This window comes from Haliotis cracherodii, unplaced genomic scaffold (assembly GCF_022045235.1).
Source record: "Haliotis cracherodii isolate W230 unplaced genomic scaffold, xgHalCrac1.p SCAF_22, whole genome shotgun sequence".
Taxonomy (NCBI): Eukaryota; Metazoa; Mollusca; class Gastropoda; order Lepetellida; family Haliotidae; genus Haliotis; species Haliotis cracherodii.
Window position 1 is genome coordinate 5826418 of NW_027266278.1, and position 18986 is coordinate 5845403.

The 18986-nt window shown below is 43.4% G+C and overlaps 1 protein-coding gene across 1 annotated transcript; it reads left to right on the forward strand.

Annotated features, from left to right (window-relative positions):
- Positions 1-4246: 4246 nt before the first annotated feature.
- LOC139471377 (uncharacterized) lies at positions 4247-18634 on the forward strand. Its single transcript, XM_071253722.1, has 6 exons — positions 4247-4281; positions 7021-7216; positions 8036-9374; positions 16981-17079; positions 18010-18101; positions 18470-18634. Exons 1-6 carry the CDS (start codon positions 4247-4249, stop codon positions 18632-18634), a joined length of 1926 nt encoding a protein of 641 aa, XP_071109823.1.
- The last annotated feature ends 352 nt before the right edge of the window (positions 18635-18986 follow it).

The following is an 18986-nucleotide window of genomic DNA, read 5'->3' on the forward strand; positions in this document are numbered from 1 at the left end:
GGGTTTTGTAAATAGCTTCAACGCAGCACGGGCAGGATAATGAAATCTCATAAGTCGTAATTTTATTTTCTTATTAGAAGGCAATTAAACTTACGGTTGAAATTATTTTTTTTAATTCGCATCCTCCCCGGAAGTCTATTAGATTGATTGATGGATGGATGACGTTTCACATTTTATATCACAGACCATTTACGCGTTTTAATGAGCTAACTTGAGCTACATTTAATAACTAGAGGGTATGTTACCTTGGTAACAGATGCAAAATAACTAGCGACGCATTTAAGTCACGAACAACATCCAGTGTGTCGTCTCATTAAACACCGACCTTTTTCTCCGATAGAGAGGAATCGTACCAGGGTAAAAGATGAGATCGTATATCAAGTCCTACCTATACGGGGTAGATATACTACTCAAAAGAAGTTAGAGAACATCCGATTCTTTCATTTATCACCCAAAACTGGCCCCAACAGGAGATATCGCTTGGATGAGATCAAGCGATATCTACATTGTAGATATCGCTGCAATGAAATTGCATCACAATGCTTTGAAAACCATTGTGACGTCATTGTTACATGACGTCACAATCAAATGACATCACTAATGTCTCTGATACTGAAGCAGTACTTTTTACACTTAGACACTACTTATTACTGTCTACAAACTGAAAAGAATTTGGAAGAATGATGTTGGATGATAAATAGAATCTCACCCTTGTTTGTTTTGATATGAAATATATCAATATATTAGTAATATATTTTTGCTTTCAATGGGGGAAAGGGAGGGGGGATAATCATTAACTAGATCCCCCCTTTCCCCCAATAAATAAATAAATAAATAAATAAATAAATAAATAAATGTTTTCATTGATTAAATATCTAGTTTTGCAGCTGCAGCTGGAACAATATCTAGTCTCCTTTCGAAATCCCAGTCCTTCCCCCTCTTTGACTTGTATGAGTGAGTGAGTGAGTGAGTGAGTATGGTTTAACGCCGCTTTTAGCAATATTCCAGCAATATCATGGCGGGGGACACCTTAAATGGGCTTCACACATAGTAGCCATGTCGGGAATCGAACCCGGGTCTTCGGCGTGACGAGCGAACGCTTTAACCACTAGGCTACCCGACCGCCCCCTGACTTGTATGAACTACAGCAATACTGAATCCTCAGGAACTCGTTATTGGTCTATAAATAAAAATATATATCCTCTGCATATAAGTAGAACTTTCCATATAGGAGGTATAGATTTATAATCACTGATCAATAACGAGTTCCAGTGACAGAATCCGCTAGTGCAGCAACTTATTTTTGTCGCGATTCCTACTCGGACGCCATGCTTCATGTAGGCATACATTGCCACTGTATTGATCATTATCGGCTGTGAACAATAGTGTTGATGGTCGTCGGTCAATGTAAGCAGGAACTTTGTCCCGATTTATCACGAACGGTACTTGATCTTGTAAATATTTGATGTAGATTAACACCAGTTTGTTCGCTCGCTATGTAATGCTTCCTTTATATTTATCACCAGTGGCTATTATGCTTGTCGTATGAGTGAGTGAGTTGTGTTTAACGCTGCTTTTAACAGTATTCCAGTTATATCACGGCGTATCAGCTTAAAGTTATGCAGGTCTCAGACGTTTACCACTTGGTGAAACCCACGAGCACGGGTATGGTGCGGACAAACCTAGAAACGTAATCGGGGCGAACTGGGATTCGAACCCATAATCATAGGTTTCTGCACAGCGAATTGCGGCGCCTTAGACGACTGGGCCACCCGTGCCCCCTTGTCGTATGAGGTGAATAAATCGGTCACCACGACTAACACACTTATCATCTAGAGACCGGGTGGCCTAGTGGTTCGAGTGTTCGCTCGTCATGATGGAGACATAGGTTTCATTCCCTACTGAATGATGCCACTTTAGCTATCACTCCGGCTACTAGACGTACGGGTGTAGTAGCACAGTGGATCAAGCGTTCGGTCGTCAGGCCCGGGTTCCATTCTCATTTGGGTATGATGCATGAAGCCTTTAATTGTTGTTCCCTACAGTGACATGGCTGGAAAATTGCTGAAAGTAGTGTTAAGTCCCACACACTTACTCTACTATTCCCTAGCATAGCGTCTGTCACCCTTTTAAATATATGTAGCTACATAAAGAGCACGTTTTCCCCGAAAAATTACGTTTGAGGTTAGTTTTAATTTGTGATTTTAAAGAGAATTTCACATCTTATTTTAAACGTAAAAGGGGTATTTGTCAGCCAGTGGTAACTGTAAGACATTATAAAAAGGTTCGGTATTAATTTTGATATTCTGTTGTGGACGAGATGGGAAGTCCTATTGGTGTGAAACGTGCATTAGGGCGGTCAAACCAAAACGCATGACTTGCACGTGCACTGTATTGACGCAACAAGTGAGCCGTCAATGCGTTGCATTGTCTATTCAACAGCTGAGGTATTTGCGTCGGCCAATTTGAGAAGCTGTGTTGTCTAACGATAGATTACTGATACCGTTTTTCCCCTAATAGAGGATAGATGTTGGTACTGATTATTTCAAGTTTAGTCGTGCTGTACAAACTATTATGATTTTTCTCTTGTATTAATGCCGAGGAACAGTCAGTCAAATCTAACACACCAAGCGCTTACTGGAAATCCGGAGATAATTAAAGGCTCAGCGCAATTAAAGCTGCGTATGTCCCGGCTCTATTAAAAACGGCCAGCGTGTATTAGAGGAAGTATGGGTTACACAATTTAACTTCCACCGCTGAAAGATTTCGCCTGTGTTTTCCAAGCAAGGAGCGCAATCGATGTAAATATATGGTCACGTCAAACAGGAGACAAGGTTTGTCATCACCAACACGTTCACGTGGTTTTGTCCAAAGTGAAAGACGACCTCAACTCTGAGAATGTCGGACTTTTCTTGCACCGTAAGCTGACACGCCGAGATATAACTGAAATACTGTTCAAAGCGGCGTTCGACCCAACTCACTCCAATTGTCGGTCTGTATATTTTGCTATCGTTTGGATAGAAGTTCCATATAGAAGGGTTTTACGCCAAGTTTAGCACTATGTCCAATATGGTTCAAATCGGCACTGAACCCAACTCACTCACTCACGATTGACGATGAATAACTTTCCCACGCATCAATAATTAAAGAGAACAGCATCAATAATTTTAGCAATATAAATAGTCGTCGATCTCTGACGGCCTTCTATGGAGGGCTTGCTAGATATTTCAAGCAGAGAGAGAGAGAGAGAGTGAGTATGATTTTACGCCGCTTTTAGCAATATTCCAGCAATATCTCGGCGGGGGACACCAGAAATGGACTTCACACATTGTACCCATGTCGGGAATCGAACACGGATCTTCGGCGTGACGAGCGAACGCTTTAACCACTAGGCTACCCGACCGCCCCTCAAGCAGAGAAAAAGATATGACTTCACCGATTCTCAGTGTGAGTTTCACTAAAAACAGCTCTTCCCAATGCGTCCCATGACATCGTGAGCTCGACGATTCTGTTGTCCTCGTTAGATGCAGTGTGCCACGAACACGTGACAGTAAAAAAGTTTTCGAATATTATGTGAAAATAAAAATAAGATCTGGTTTCAAAAAGCTTAAACACGTGCCCACCCCGTAAATCAATAATTGATTATAGCCGTACGGTTGACGTCAGAGAGCAAAAACTTGTTTTCTTTTTCAGAGTTTTTCTCTTATGTATTTGTCCTCGAGAGAATTGCTGTTGCATTTTTTTTCTCAGAGAAAACCGAAGTGAAATGGAAACAAAACATATGTCAGCAAAAACGAACCCATTATAATAGCACTTGTGAAAGGATGAGTGAGTGAGTGAGTGAGTGAGTATGGTTTTACGCCGCTTTAGCAATATTCCAGCAATACACGGCGGGGGTTGCCCGAAATAGGCTTCACACATTGTACCCATGTCGGGAATCGAACCCAGGACCTTAGGCGTGATCACACGCCAGCCACTACACCGTTATTACAAGGTAACGCTTGGATTGTTAAAGAACACAGCGTTATTTATGAGCTAATATGCCACTTGTACAATGTTTGACTATTCTGATAATATTCAGAATAGCCTCGTAGATCTTATGATATCGCTGTTTGATGCTGCGACTGCAAGTTATATCCCGAAGCTTGTGAGGTCGTACACGGCACCAACAATCACTGCACACGTCTCATGTTTTGTTTGTCTTTCAGGAATCGAGATTAGAGTTATCTGCCCGTGATACGCCGTAATGTCGCAGATAAACACGCTTTCGCCTGATTTTCGGTAAGTGAAATGTTTGCCTTTATTCTCAGATTCATAAATCTGCGCCCACCCATGGTTTATTCTCCCTGCAGTGTTTTATTGTACGATAACAACTCCAACTCGTCGTTTATGTCTTATATGAGATATCAACTTTTTGTACAGCCCCTTTAAGCGTGGGTTCGAATCCCGGACGGGACTCGACCCAAAGAAGTGCGAGAATCTGTACTTTGCGAAGAAAGTGTTATCCCAAATATAACATTTGTTACATTTGACCACTTTCTAATTGGCATTGTGTATTCATAGCTTTCGGCCATGGGAGACGTGTCAAATTACACTTGTCAGAGGGGTACACAAAGTACGTGATCTAGACTACCAGTTATCGGACTTTCATTTTTGTGGAAGCCTCGTTGGCTGAGTGGGTTAGCTCGCTGACTTTGTGTGCTGGCGATTAGGTGCCTCACTCTGGCAAGTGTGGGTTCGAATCCCGGACGGGACTCAACCCCAAAAAGTACGAGAATCTGAGCATCGATCCAAGCAATTGGGATACGATGACATCCATCAACCAAGTCAATTATTATTATTGACAGACCGCCGTCACGTAGCTGGAATATTGCTGAGTGCGGCGTTAAAAAACAAACGAACGGACATACAAAAACTTATTTTAACCAGTGTGACAGTTGTTACAGGCTTTCTGATGTGCGTGTTATCTCAAGCCACTCTGAAACTGTCCATAAACGAGACGCATCAATTAGTTGTGTGTTTGTCGGTTTAATCCATTGTTAAGCGGTAACTCTTGCCGTCCATTTAAGTAGCAATCTACGAGCCATTGATAAAACGTTTTACTCGCCACAACAAAGTAGTATATTGACTTTGCTTTCAAAATCAGCCAGTAAAAGGGGCTGTTATTCGCGTTTTATCGATACAAAGAATACCAGTTAATAAATGACATCGCCTAACCGTTCAAATTAGTTATCTAATGGCCATTTTACAAACGGCTTGGGTGCACGCTTTGAAAAAAACCCAGGGTCCTATAACATGTTTACTTGATTAATTCTTTGTTTTGCTGGGGTAGTGGGTGAGGTTAGTTGAGGTGAAATGGGGTTTGACGTCGCGTCCAAGATTATTACACTTATATAGCGACGTGCATGCAAATGTATGTGTGTGTGTGTTTGTGGCTGATTGTACTAGTCCCGGACTAATGCCGATCTATAGTGCTAACTCACTGAGATACCATGCCGCAGTTTAACATGAATACCCCACTCAGACACAGTATACTGACTCCGAGCCGACCAGTCCTTGTTTTAGCCCCTTAATGCCGAGCGCCAGACAGGGTAACAACAAGTACCATCTTTTAACGTCTTTTGGTATGACGCGGCCTGGGATCGAACCCCAGACCTTCCGCTCTCCGGGCGGACGCTCTACCACGAGACCACGGAGGCGGTTCTGGGGCAGTGGGATAGCCCAGTGGTTCAAGCCTTCGCTCGTCACGCCGAAGACCCGGGTTCGAGTCCCAACATGGGTACAATGTGTGAAACCCATTTCTGGTGTACCCCGCCGTTATATTGCTGGAATATTTGCTAAACGCGGCGCAAGACCATACTAACTCACTTTGTTTTTGCAAAATACGTTTGATCTCCAGATGATGTACTGTGACGTTTGAAGAAAGGGAATTCCATTGTAGTGTATTAAGGTCACGTGTTACTTTGATCTTCCAGCCTTTTAGTTTGACTCGATGACCATCTTTAAGTCATGTTCTGTAAACAATCGTAGCTAAGACTGTCGTATATCTTGGACAACTTTGAGAGCCGGCATCAGCAGTAAAGACATTGCGTGGGTAAGCCATATATCGTACAGCTTGGATGGTACTGGGTGTGAATGAAAGGTTGTCTTGGTGGTAAAAATAGAAAACTTAATTTGTCAAAGAATACATAGATGTATGAGGAATATAGCCTTAGAACTGACTTTGTAGAGACGGTGGTAAGGTTGACGGACGGGTAAAGCGCACGTACGCACACACAAGCAAGCATGAGTATAAATTCAAGGTAGACATTGAGTGATTTTCGAATCCCACAATGATATGCTTTCATTATCGTCCTTCCTTTGCGTTACTGGGTTTTTATACACATAACTGGTAGTTGTGGTGTCGTGTGCAGAAAAGGGGATTTCACTGTGACGTATTAAGGCCACGTGTTCCTTTAAGACTTCCAGCCTTTGGGAATCACTCGATGGCTTCCTTTGTTGTTTGTTTGTTGTTTAACGCCGCACTCAGCAATATTCCAGCTATATGACGGCAGTCTGTAGATAATCGAGCTTGTACAAGAAAGTCCAGTGATTAACATCATGAGCATCGTTGAGATACGATGACATGCATCAACCAAGTTAGCGAGCCTGATCACCCAATCCATTTAGTCGCCTCCTTCGACAAGAAGAGTCGCCTCTTACGATATGCATGGGTTGCTAAAAACCTATTCTACCCCAGATCTTCGCCAGCTGCTTCCATTAATGAATGAGTGAGTGAGTATAGCTTTACGCCGCTTTTAACACTATTCCAACAATAACACAGCAGGGGACACCAGAAATGGGCTTCACACATTGTACCCATGTCGGGTATCGAACCCGGGTCTTCGCCGTGACGAGCGAACGCTTCAACCATTAGGCTACCCCACCTCCATCTTCCATTAAGGCGTTGATTTAAAACTAACGCCAAATTCACTCCGTACAGGAACACAATGAACAGTAACTGAGTGTTTTACATTCCAGGCCTCAGGTAACAAAGATGGCGCAGTGCGACAGAAGTGAGCAGTCGTTTGCCGGCGTGTTGGAGATCAACGTCAAGTCGCAGTTCTGTTACGCCGACCCCATCTCCTCGCGGGGCAAGACGCTGCAGATGATCCGGGTACTCACCCTTATCTTCATCCCCCTGGCTGGGGTGATGGGATTTGCTGCCAATCTCATGGTAAGTGAGTGAGTGAGTGAGTGAGTTTGATTTTACGCCGCTTTTAACAATATTCCAGCAATATCACGGCGGGGGACACCAGAAATGGGATTCACACATTGTACCCATGTCGGGAATCGAACCCGGATCTTCAGCGTGACAAGCGAACGCTTTAACCACTAGGCTACCCGACCGCCCCCTCATCGGTTAGTGTCCAACCATTCTGTGCGGGCGTAAGGGTTGGCTGAAATAGAACGAGGACCGAGCATGTGACCTGTGTGACCTTGCTGATTTGAATTATTTTGCCCCCCAAAAGTTGTTTTAGAAGTAACTGTAACAATACGGCCCCCTCCCCATCCCCCACCCCCAACCCCCCCCAAAATAATATAAATAATGTAAAAAAATAAATAAATAACAAATAAAGAATTAAAAACTGACTTTAAATAAAAAAATATAGTATATATAAAAAATAAATAAATATGTTATATTATGTGTATTATGGTAGCTGTGCGGACCCGTGAAGATTCCGGGGTAGAATAGGTCTTCAGCAACCATGCTTGCCGTAAAAGGTGACTATGCTTGTCGTAAAAGGCGACTAACGGGATCGGGTGGTCAGGCTCCCTGACTTGGTTGATGCATGTCATCGATCCCAATTGGGTGGATCGATGCACATGAAATTAATCACTGGGTTGTCTGGTCCAGACTCGATTATTTACAGATCGCCGTCATATAGCTGGAATATTGCTGAGTGCGGCGTTACACAACAAACCAACAAACCAACCGTATTGGTGCGACTTATTAGACCAGTGTAACACTGACCATGTAATATGACCTTTCCAGATTGGTGCTATCCATTCAACAAATGATCTCCACGTCATCCAAAAGCAACTGGCCAAGGCCCAAGCAATAGGCAGTCTCGTCCACACTGTACAGATGGAGCGAGCCGATGTTGTGCTCTCCATGAGGACAGGCAACTACAGCATCATAAACGACGTCTACAACAGAACAGACAAGATGGCCATGGAGCAGGATCTCTGGCCAATGTGTGGCCATAGCAACGCCAAGAGATTCACAGAAACCATGCAGAAACACCGTTCCCATTTGAAAGACGACAATAACACCAGCCACAAAGAAGTCGTGTTTTACAACGAAATCAACCAGTGTTTCATCTTCCGTCTTCTCGAATCCTCCAGAGACATGACCCATGGGTCGATCTGGCAGGACCTGATAGCATACAAGATGGTCATCAGAGCCAAAGAGAACGTTGGCATCGTTGTCGCGTTTGGGATCGTGTTCTTTGAAAACGGTTCTTTGAACAATGAGGACTACATCTCGCTCCGGCAGAGCAACGCTTTAGCTGAGGATCATATAGATACATTCAGAAGGTATTCCAAACACGCCAGCGATATATATGATGAATATAACGTGTCGAACTCTGGTGTATTTACCAGCATTGCCAATTTCAGTTCCATGTGGATCTCAAATAACTTCTCTGACTACTCCAAAGAGGTAAGTGCTACTTTCCGGGACACTACCTTTGAGTATTTAGACATTCTTAGGGACCTCAGTTTGAAGATAAAAAGTGATATGAACTTTAGAATGAAAGAGGAAATTGATGCGTCTGAACTGTTCTTAGCTGTTGCCATTCTTGCGTTTGTCATGGTCATCGTCCTGACCCCTTTACTGGTCTGGTTGATGCACAGGCTGACCACGTCCATACAAGAATACGCTCTAGACGCGTCAATGAAGTCACGCCAGCTTAACATTGAGAAGCAGAGATCTGACAATCTGTTGTACCAGATGATGCCCAAGTCTGTTGCTCAACAGCTTAAGATGAACAAAGCAGTGAACGCGGAATATTTCGACAGCGTCACCGTCTACTTCAGTGACATCGTCGGTTTCACGACCATCTCAGCCCAGAGCACGCCGCTTCAAGTTGTGGCGTTCCTCAACAAGTTGTATCACTTTTTTGACAATTGTCTTGATCGCTATGACGTGTATAAGGTTGAGACAATCGGCGACGCATACATGGTGGTCAGTGGTCTGCCGCAGAGGAACGCATCACGTCACGTGACCGAGGTGACCTTGATGGCGGTTGAACTTCTCGTCGGGGTAAAGGACTTCCGTATTCCGCATATGCCAGAACAGGATCTGAATCTAAGGATCGGCGTCCACACAGGTGAGAAACGAAGCTGATTGCGTGAGTGTGTTAGTGTGAGTTTATTATTTGTTTGTTTGTTTATTTGTTGTTTAAAGCCGCAGTCAGCAATATCCCAGCTATATGAAGGCGACCTGTAAATAATCGAGTCTGGACCAGACAACCCAGTGATTGACATCAGGAGCATCGATCCATGCAATTGGGATACGATGACATGCATCAACCAAATCAGCGAGCCTGACCACCCGACCCCGTTAGTCGCCTCTTACGACAAGCATAGTCGCCTTTTACGGCAAGCAACACTTACAGGAGTCTTTTATCTGTTGCAAACCAAAATTGTTTCAGATTTGGTGAAAAACATGACTTTGCATTAAATCTTATTCAATGCCACAGGAACTTTTGTTGTTCAGTATACAAATAGGGGCGACGTTTCGGTGTATGTTCTCTCACTTGATAACGGTGTTAGAACCTTCAAAGAAATGTCGCTCCTAATTGTAAAAGAGAAGTTGTTCATCCCGATATCTTATCCTTACTTAGTACTCTTAGTACGCGACTTCTAAATGCCTCTGATAGAAAAAAGTTATTTCATCTGATCGATGCAGAAGTTGGGTAGCCTTGTGGTTTAAGAGTTCACTCCTCCCGCCGTCCAGTTTCGACATACTATTGCAGGAATATTACCCAATGTGCGAAACATACCATCACACATTAAGACAGGTACAGAATGTCTGCACATGCAGACAAAATAAATGTAGAACGAAACATCTCCTGTAGCAACCTAGTGGCTGAAGCGAAGACCCGGGTTCAATTCCCCATTACGGTACACAGTGCAAAGCCTATTTCTCGTACTTATTGCTGTTATATTGCTAAACGTGACGTGAAACAATATCCACTAACTCACTAGCCAATATTGCTGTAATATTGCTTAACATGTCGTAAAACAATGTTCACTCACTCACTAGCCAATATTGCTGTAATATTGCTCAACGTGTCGTAAAACAATGTTCACTCACTCACTAGCCAATATTGCTGTAATAGTGCTCAACGTGTCGTAAAACAATATTCACTCACTCACTAGCTAATATTGCTGTAGTATTGCTTAACGTGTCGTAAAACAATATTCACTCACACACTAGCCAATATTGCTGTAATATTGCTAAACGTGTCGTAACACAATATTCACCCACCCATAAGCCAATATTGCTGTGATATTGCTAAACGTGTCGTAAAACAATATTCACTCACTCACTAGCTACTGTGGGCTTCATAAGCTGTCACTCAATAATGATAACAATGATAAAAGTAAATGGCTATTTGTAATAAGCTATATAGACCATCCGTTGAAGCATTCAAAAAAGCGCTAACGCCTTAATGACCCTGTTCAATGGTTTAGTGGGCACTTTTCCTTCTCAGCTCCCTGGGGAGCATACAATCTATGCTGCTCGTGAGTTTAACAGCCACATTACCAGTCACTCTATCACGAGGACGACACAGCATTTCTCCATCATTAACGTTTGCAGACGTAATTGTCAGTTTATTCATCTGATCAGTGGGAAAGGTCTTCATTGAAGTGGGATATTGTCTAGATACTCCGCTCGTGTCGTTAATGGACTTAGCGGTTAGTTGAAAGATATTGAATACTGAAGGTTGGCATAAGACATATTATATCGGGAAAGTAGTTGGTGTGATTGTTTACATCGTCCATGGTCGGGGTCACTGATGAATGAATGACCCGCGGTCTTTATTGTATATTGGGGGATCTGAGGCGCGAGTGCTCTATGAAATATGTGCGTGCGTGCGTGCGTGCGTGCGTGCGTGTCGCAGTACCAACGTCGCTTAACCCATGAACATCCCGGTTAGAATAGGTCTTCAGCAACCCATGCTTGCCGTAAAAGGCGACTATGCTTGTCGTAAGAGGCAAATGGGTGGTCAGACTTTCTGACTTGGTTGACGCAAATCATCGTATCCCAATTACGAAGATCGGTGCTCATGATGTCAGTCACTGGATTGTCTGGTCCAGACTCGATTATTTAAAGAACGCCGTCATACAGCTGAAATACTGAGTGCGCCATTAAACAACAAACAAACAAACAAACAAACAATATTTCTGCAATTTCACGGCGGAATACCAAAAATAGACCTGAAAAGAAAAGTGTACGAGAACTTGGGCAGGGTCATGCAATTCGATTATTCTCGAACTAACACGAACCTCAATCACGAAATTGCAAATCTAACCTCCTGCACGTAGATGAGCACGTGAATATGGTTTCGTAACGATCGCCCCTTGGGGCATGACTCGCCATATAAGGGAAGATCTCGCCTTGCACAGGTAGCCAGTTTCTTTGACATACACGTACAGTTCATTAGAGACCTATTGAAAGCAAAATAATCTATACGATAATATCATGTTTTAATAACATCGCTCCTATGTGATCATACACCGTCGTACAACGACCGCTTTCCCATGAATGTCGACGTGGATGTCGACGTGGTTCTGTACGTTCATCACCACGCGAGTCTGATTAGGAAGACGGTGATAAAGACCGTGTATGCTCTTTATCGGTATTGTTGCTTGTGAGCGGAGCCGCAATAATGGTTGTGTTACCTAATTGCAAACACAGGTCCAAGAACGACAAGTGATCGAAATTGCTTTTATTATAGTGGGTTGTGGCTCGCTGGAAAATTATCTGAATGAGAAATATGCTTATCGATCAGTAAATGGATCAGTTCAATTACATGTTAGGTAATGTTACACTACATTATCCAAATTCGTCACCGGTAATTACTCTTACGCTTGCTGCTTCTAGGCAGAGTGATGTATGTAGCCTACAGAACTTCTGCATCGGAAACAATTTGGTTGTTTGTTCAGAAACCTGAAACAAAAGCAAAGTATCTCAGGTGAAATTCACCGCAGCTACCTTGTGAGACTAAACATGAGCTGTTTGTTTGTTTGTTTGTTGTTATGTGACGACAGTCTGTAAATAATCGAGTCTGGACCTGACAATCCAGTGGTTGACATCATGAGCATCGATTCACGTAATTGGGATACGATGACATGCATCAACCAAGTCAGCGATCCTGGCCACCCGATGCATTTGGATGCATGATGATATCGTCGTATGTATCCCAATTGAGTAGATCGATCCATCACTGGATTGTCTGGTCCAGACTCGATTATTTACAGACCGCCGTCATATAGCTGGAATATTGCTGAGTGCGGCGTTATACAACAAATATACAAACAAACAAATGATCCCATGTTTAACTATTAGGGATTTCTCATTTTCGAGTTTTCAAAGGTGTGTGTGGGTGCGTGCGTGCGTGCGTGCGTGCGCGCGCGCGTGTGTGTGTGTGTGTGTGTGTGTGTCTGTGTGTCTGTGTGTCTGTGTGTGTGTCTGTGTGTGTGTGACCAAAGTACTGTTACAGGCGCCATTCACCCAAACTCGCTTAGAAATAAGACCAAACATACTCATATCGATACAAATAATAATCGATACCACATCCTCACCCAAATATGCGAGTCTATGAGGTATTTCGGAACATATGTTAACTTTTCGGTCTTACACTTCAGAGTAGTTAATCTGTAAAGTGAGCTCCTTCACACAAGATTACTTCCGATTTAGCCGGAAGCTCGTCGTGCCATTGTTAGTCGGCAATCGGGAGATCACACAGAACCAAGTAATATTTGTGATAACTTGGAACTGCCGGAAGTCGTTCGGTATTCGTGGTCTGGGGATTGAGACGCGTGATGGCCGGACGAGCTTTACCACGACACGTGTCACTGCTGACCAAATTATTAGGAATATAAATGGTCCCAGGTGTTCTTTTTATTCCATGAAACACACATAGAGATATGAAATTAATGAAACCACTGAACAACATATTCCAGTCTTAGGTTCGGTGTACAATATGCTTTAAGTAGTTAATACTTGAGTAGTTTGCCTTAGGTTTGGTACCTCCCATTCTGTTGACTGTCATTGGGAGAGTACCCGTGTTTGCTACCCGGAATACAGCCCTTCTGATAATCTGGTTAATAAAGAAGGCTGCAGTGTTGGGGAGTCTTCACATTCTCCGAAAAGTTCTGGGTGGGTTTGACCAGGCGGCGCTTCCTGGGAGAAGTCCCATTCGCTGTCTGGGCTGTGTGTAGAGGGAGCAAGGGCCCTGAGCTGATGATGAGCCTAACAGGCCTGACTGTGCCCAAACTCTCTGTGCTGCATTTTTTATTTTAATCTGTAAATAATAATAATAATAATGATAAAAAAATAATAATAATAACAATAGGCCATTTATATCGCGCATATTTCCACACCACTCAGGGGCATGCTCAAAGCGCTATTATTTCCCCGTCAGTGTGTACGCAAGAATCATTCTCAGCTCCCTGGGGAGTATACAACCCAAGCTGCCTGTTAGGCGCTAGAAGGTTAACAACCAGCTCATCCTGCCGGATACCCATTCACTGCTGGGTGAACAGAGGCACATTTCGAACAAAGTCACTTGCCCAAGGAGACACCTCGCTGACTTGGTTGATACATGTCATCGCATCCCAATTGCGTGGGTCGATGCTCATGATGTTAATCACTGGATTTTCCGGTCCAGACTCGATTATTTACAGACCGCCGTCATGTAGCTGGAATATTGCTGAGTGCGGCGTTAAACAACAAACAAACAAACAAACAAACAAGCATCAAGTTGACATGCAGTGCTATCACTGAAATGTATTAAAAGCGTCATTAAAACCAACTCACGCAAATGAAGCAGTGAGCTTCACGTACGACTGTTTCACGGATCATGGACGACTGTGATTCATGTACCACGTGATACTACCCCACGTACCACGCCCTGCACATAAGGAAACCGTATTTCCCCGAAAAACACCTCTTAAACACGAATATTGTCAATTGTTGCAATCGTAGCTTTCATTGTTGGTTTCAGTTCATTTCGTATTATTTGACAAAATTACGATAATTAACATCCCTTGTAGATTTAGGGAGTAAGTTTATCTCGTTCCACGACTATTTCATACTCCGCGAAGTGTAATTTGTTACATCTATGAGCGGGTTTAACGCCACCTTTAACAGTATTCCAGTTATATCGCGGCGTGTCAGCTTATTGTGGAAGGAAAGCCCGAAGTGATGCAGGTCTCAGACGTTAACACTTCGGTGAAACCCAAGAGCACGGGCATGGTGTTGACAAACCTAGAAACATAATCGGGGCGAACCGGGATTCGAACCCACAATCATAGGTTTCTGGCATGTCCAAGGGAAAGTTGTTGTCCAAGGGACGCAACTCTGCACAGCGAATCGCGGCGCCTTTGACGACTGGGCCACCTGTGCCCCCGTTACATTTATGACAACAGTGACGTTATCATGATAAAATGAGAATTCTTTGATAACAGACCAGGTGTTGGCCAAGAAACAACACCATCTTACATTTGAACAAACAGGGACGCGTACGTCCTTTCTCTAATATTTACATAGCTTCTGTTGCTCTTTGTTTCTTACACTCCAAGTCTAATTTCTGATATAACGAACTCTCTAAGTCGCCCTTCATTAGCGTCTGTCGGAAGAAATACTTGAGAGCGTCTTTACCTGTCAGGTGATACATCAAAGGCGCCGCCGCTGTCCTGGTAACAAGCTAATCACTTCAGGTGTGCACGTGTGGCGTTCCAAGCATATCTCACCTGAGTCATCATAAGGTCACTTGGTGCAGCGATAAGACTGTCATATTACACTTGTTCAACATTTTATGAATGTAATGCATACTTGACATTCCAATTAAAACATCAACTATTTTTTTCTATTTTTGATATTTTCAAAAATGACCAGCCTTAAGACAAATTCAAATAACTATTCAAAAAGTAAATGGGATCATCTGAGTGTTCAGCTCCTCGATTGTCTTGATTCCTGAGAGTTTCTTGGGGTTTGGTCCTGTCCCACTGAAGCACGTTTGGTGCCTCCTTTGGCAAGTGACTTTGTTCAAAATATGGCTCTGTTCAGCATTAAATGGGTACCCGGTAGAATGAGATGTGAACTTTCTAGCTCCTCGCAAGACAGCTTGGGTTGTATATTCTGAGCTGAGCTGAGATCAATAACTGAGTACACCCTGATCCATTGAGGGTAATATTGATAGCGCTTTCAGCATGCACTGAATGTATAAAAGCCAGCCACAGATAAGACCACATTGTTTTATTAGAATATTATCCAGTGTATTATATCTCCAACCCGTGAAGATCCGGGGTAGAATAGGTGTTCAGCAACCCATGCTTGCTGTAAAAGGCGACTATGCTTGTCGTAAAAGGCGACTAACGGGATCGGGTGGTCAGGCTCGCTGACTTGGTTGATACATGTCATCGATCCAAATTGTGTAGATTAATGCTCATGATGTCAATCACTGGATTGTCTGGTCCAGCCTCGATTATATACTGACCGCCGTCATAATGCTTGAATATTGCAGAGTTCGGCGTTAAAAAACAAACAAACAAATTATATATCCATCATATTCTGATGAATTCCAAAATGAAAATATCAAAAGCTTCTTTACGGAAGTTATGTCAAACCGTATTTTGTGAAAGTAGGCGTTCCGCGTGCAGCACCTCGACAGCGTGCACTGTTGCTGTTCACAGTGAATTGATTTGGAAGGATTAGCCGTCTTCGGCTGCTGAGGCAGTAATCGTTGATTTGTTTGTCGCACAGACATCGTCTTCGGAAGTAATAAAAAGGAGGACAGATGATTCACGTGAGGGCATTGGCCCTCGAGTGAACGAGTTTGCTTTAACGCCGCTTTAAAGGGGAAGTGTACACGCAAAAATCACTTTCTTTCTTTTTTTAAACAAAACGCAATTTTAGAATTAGTTAGTATCAGTGTTTGAAAATATACACTCTTTTTACTCACAGTCAATGTAGCGAGCTCACAATAAGTGTGAAACTGTCATGCCGTTATGAGGCCTCCGACACTACGAGGTAAATACTTTTCATGATGAAAAAGTACAAGAAAAATGGGTTTATTTTCGTGTGAACTTGCCCTTTAAACAGCATTCCAGTTATATTACGGTGTTTCAGCTTAATGTGGGAGGAAAGCCCAAAGTAATGCAGGTCTTTCACTTTGGTGAAACTCGCGATATAGGGCTGACAAACCCAGAAATATAATCGGGGCGAACCCAGAACCCGAGCTCATAATCATAGGATTCTGGCGTTCCAAAGGGACGCAACTCTGAACAGCGAATCGCGGCGCCTCAGACCACTAGTCCCCGGTGCTGCTCCCTTATTGGCCCAAGTACAAACTTTCCAACCTGCAGTTTTTATCAACTGCACAGGTTACGCGGGTTCAAGTGTCAGGTCGTAAAGTTTCTTATTTGTTTGTCCGTTTGTCCCTTTTCCGGCGTACTCAGCAGTATTCCAGCTGTATGACGGCGGTCTGTAAATAATCGAATCTGAACCAGACAATCCAGTGATTGACATCATGAGCATCGATCTACGCCATTGGGATACGATGACATGCATCAAACCAAATCAGCGAGCCTGACCACCCGATCCCGTCAGTCGCCGTCAGTTAGCTTCAAAGATGTATGTTTCGAAATGCTCCTACGAGCCTGTTCGAGCAGGGTAATATCTGTCTCTATGTTGTGTTCCAGGGTCAGTGGTTGCCGGTGTAGTCGGGACGAAGATGCCGCGGTATTGTCTGTTTGGTGACACCGTCAACACCGCCTCGAGGATGGAATCAAGCGGTGCACGTGAGTATATATCCTGTCCCGCTTGCTGAAGTTTGAGCTGGGCATTCCTGTTAGTGTATTGACAATACTGAACAATACTGAACAATACTGAATAATACTGAACAATACTGAATAATACTGAACATTACTGAACATTACTGAATAATACTGAATAATACTGAACAATACTGAACAATACTGAACAATACTGAATAATACTGAATAATACTGAACAATACTGAACATTACTGAATAATACTGAATAATACTGAACAATACTGAACAATAAACAGTGGTGTCTATAAAGTTGTGGTTTAAGTACGTGTCATGTCAATATCATGTCATGTCAATAACTCGCCATGTCAGCGTGATACCATGTTACGACCACCGTCATATAGCTGGAATATTGCCGAGTGCTCAACTGCCTGATTCTGTGATTTTGTTTGTTGTTTAACGCCGCACTCAGCAATATTCCAGCTATATGACGGCGTTCTGTAAATAATCGCGTGTGGACCAGACAATCCAGTTGTTGATATCATGAGCATCGATCCACGCCACTGGGCATTAACCATGGCAGGGAGTTAGTCGCCTCTTAAGACAAGCATAGACGCCTTTAACGGCAAGCATTGGTTGCTGAAGACCTATTCTACTCCGGATCCTCTAGGGTCCCCTGATTCTATGAAATAACATGTAATAACAGTCGTCTTAGGCCCCGCAACTTGAGTTGCGCCCCCTAATAAGTGACAGGATCCAAACACCTTGGGGTCGAATCAGGCCCAGGTTCGTCCAACTTATTAACTTCGGTTGATCAGGACCAGACCCATGCCAAGTGGTTACTATCTGCGACTTGCTTCAACCTCGGCTTTCTCCATCAAGCCGGATATGACTATATATGACTGTAAAACTCACTCACTCACTCAGTTGTGTATAATTCCATAATTTGTGTTACAGCCCAGAGGATCCACATCAGTAAGACCACGAAGGATCTCCTTACTGGCATCGGAGGTTTCTTTATTGAGCCACGTGGATCAATCGAGGTCAAGGTCAGTTTGATATTTTTTGTAACTACGCTTCAATTTTAAATCCAATTCAATTCAATTTTATTTAAGTTAGGGCGGTCGGGTAGCCCAGTGGTTAAAGCGTTCGCTCGTCACGCCGAAGACCCGGGTTCGATTTCCGACATGGACACAATGTGTGAAGCCCATTTCTGGTGTCCCCCGCCATGATGTTGCTGGAATATTTGCTAAAAGCGGCGTTAAACCATACTCACTCACTTATTTAAGTTTAATTTAGAATATCAACATTTGTTGGAGATCGAAATTGCATCCCTGGAGGTAGTGATCGAGAAAGTCTACAAAAATCCCATTAAATAAACTGGCCGGCCCGTAACAACCCAGTTCTTTGTTTTCAGGGTAAAGGAGAAATGGAGACATTCTGGGTGACGGGAACTTCTCACCACGTCCCCAGGGGGCCCTGCGTCGCCCCCCTCCCTGACGTCACCAGGAACGCCGCTGTCATTGTCGACGTCGCAGCACTGAGTCGAGACCTAACATCAAACGTCAGGACGAAGTTGTGATTGACAAATATTGTGATTTACAAGAGAAACACATTTTCTAGGTTATCATAACATTGATTTCCCTACCAGCACCGTGAGACGAGTTTCTGACAAGACCTAATACGTTATTCTCACTAACGCGTATATATAGCGGGCATTATCGCTGTTTGAAACCCCTGATGATTGTGCCGAGGTTGTATTATTGCGGAGCGCTCGGAAAACATCGGGCTTTTCACCTGTGAATGACAAGCTCCAAAACAGACGCATTTGAGCGGCGGGCGGTACATTATCGTTTCTCATGACCTATTGCCATCACGTGTAGGGTGGTTCATTTTGTATTGATGTGTGAACATGGCCAGACGAGTGACAAACA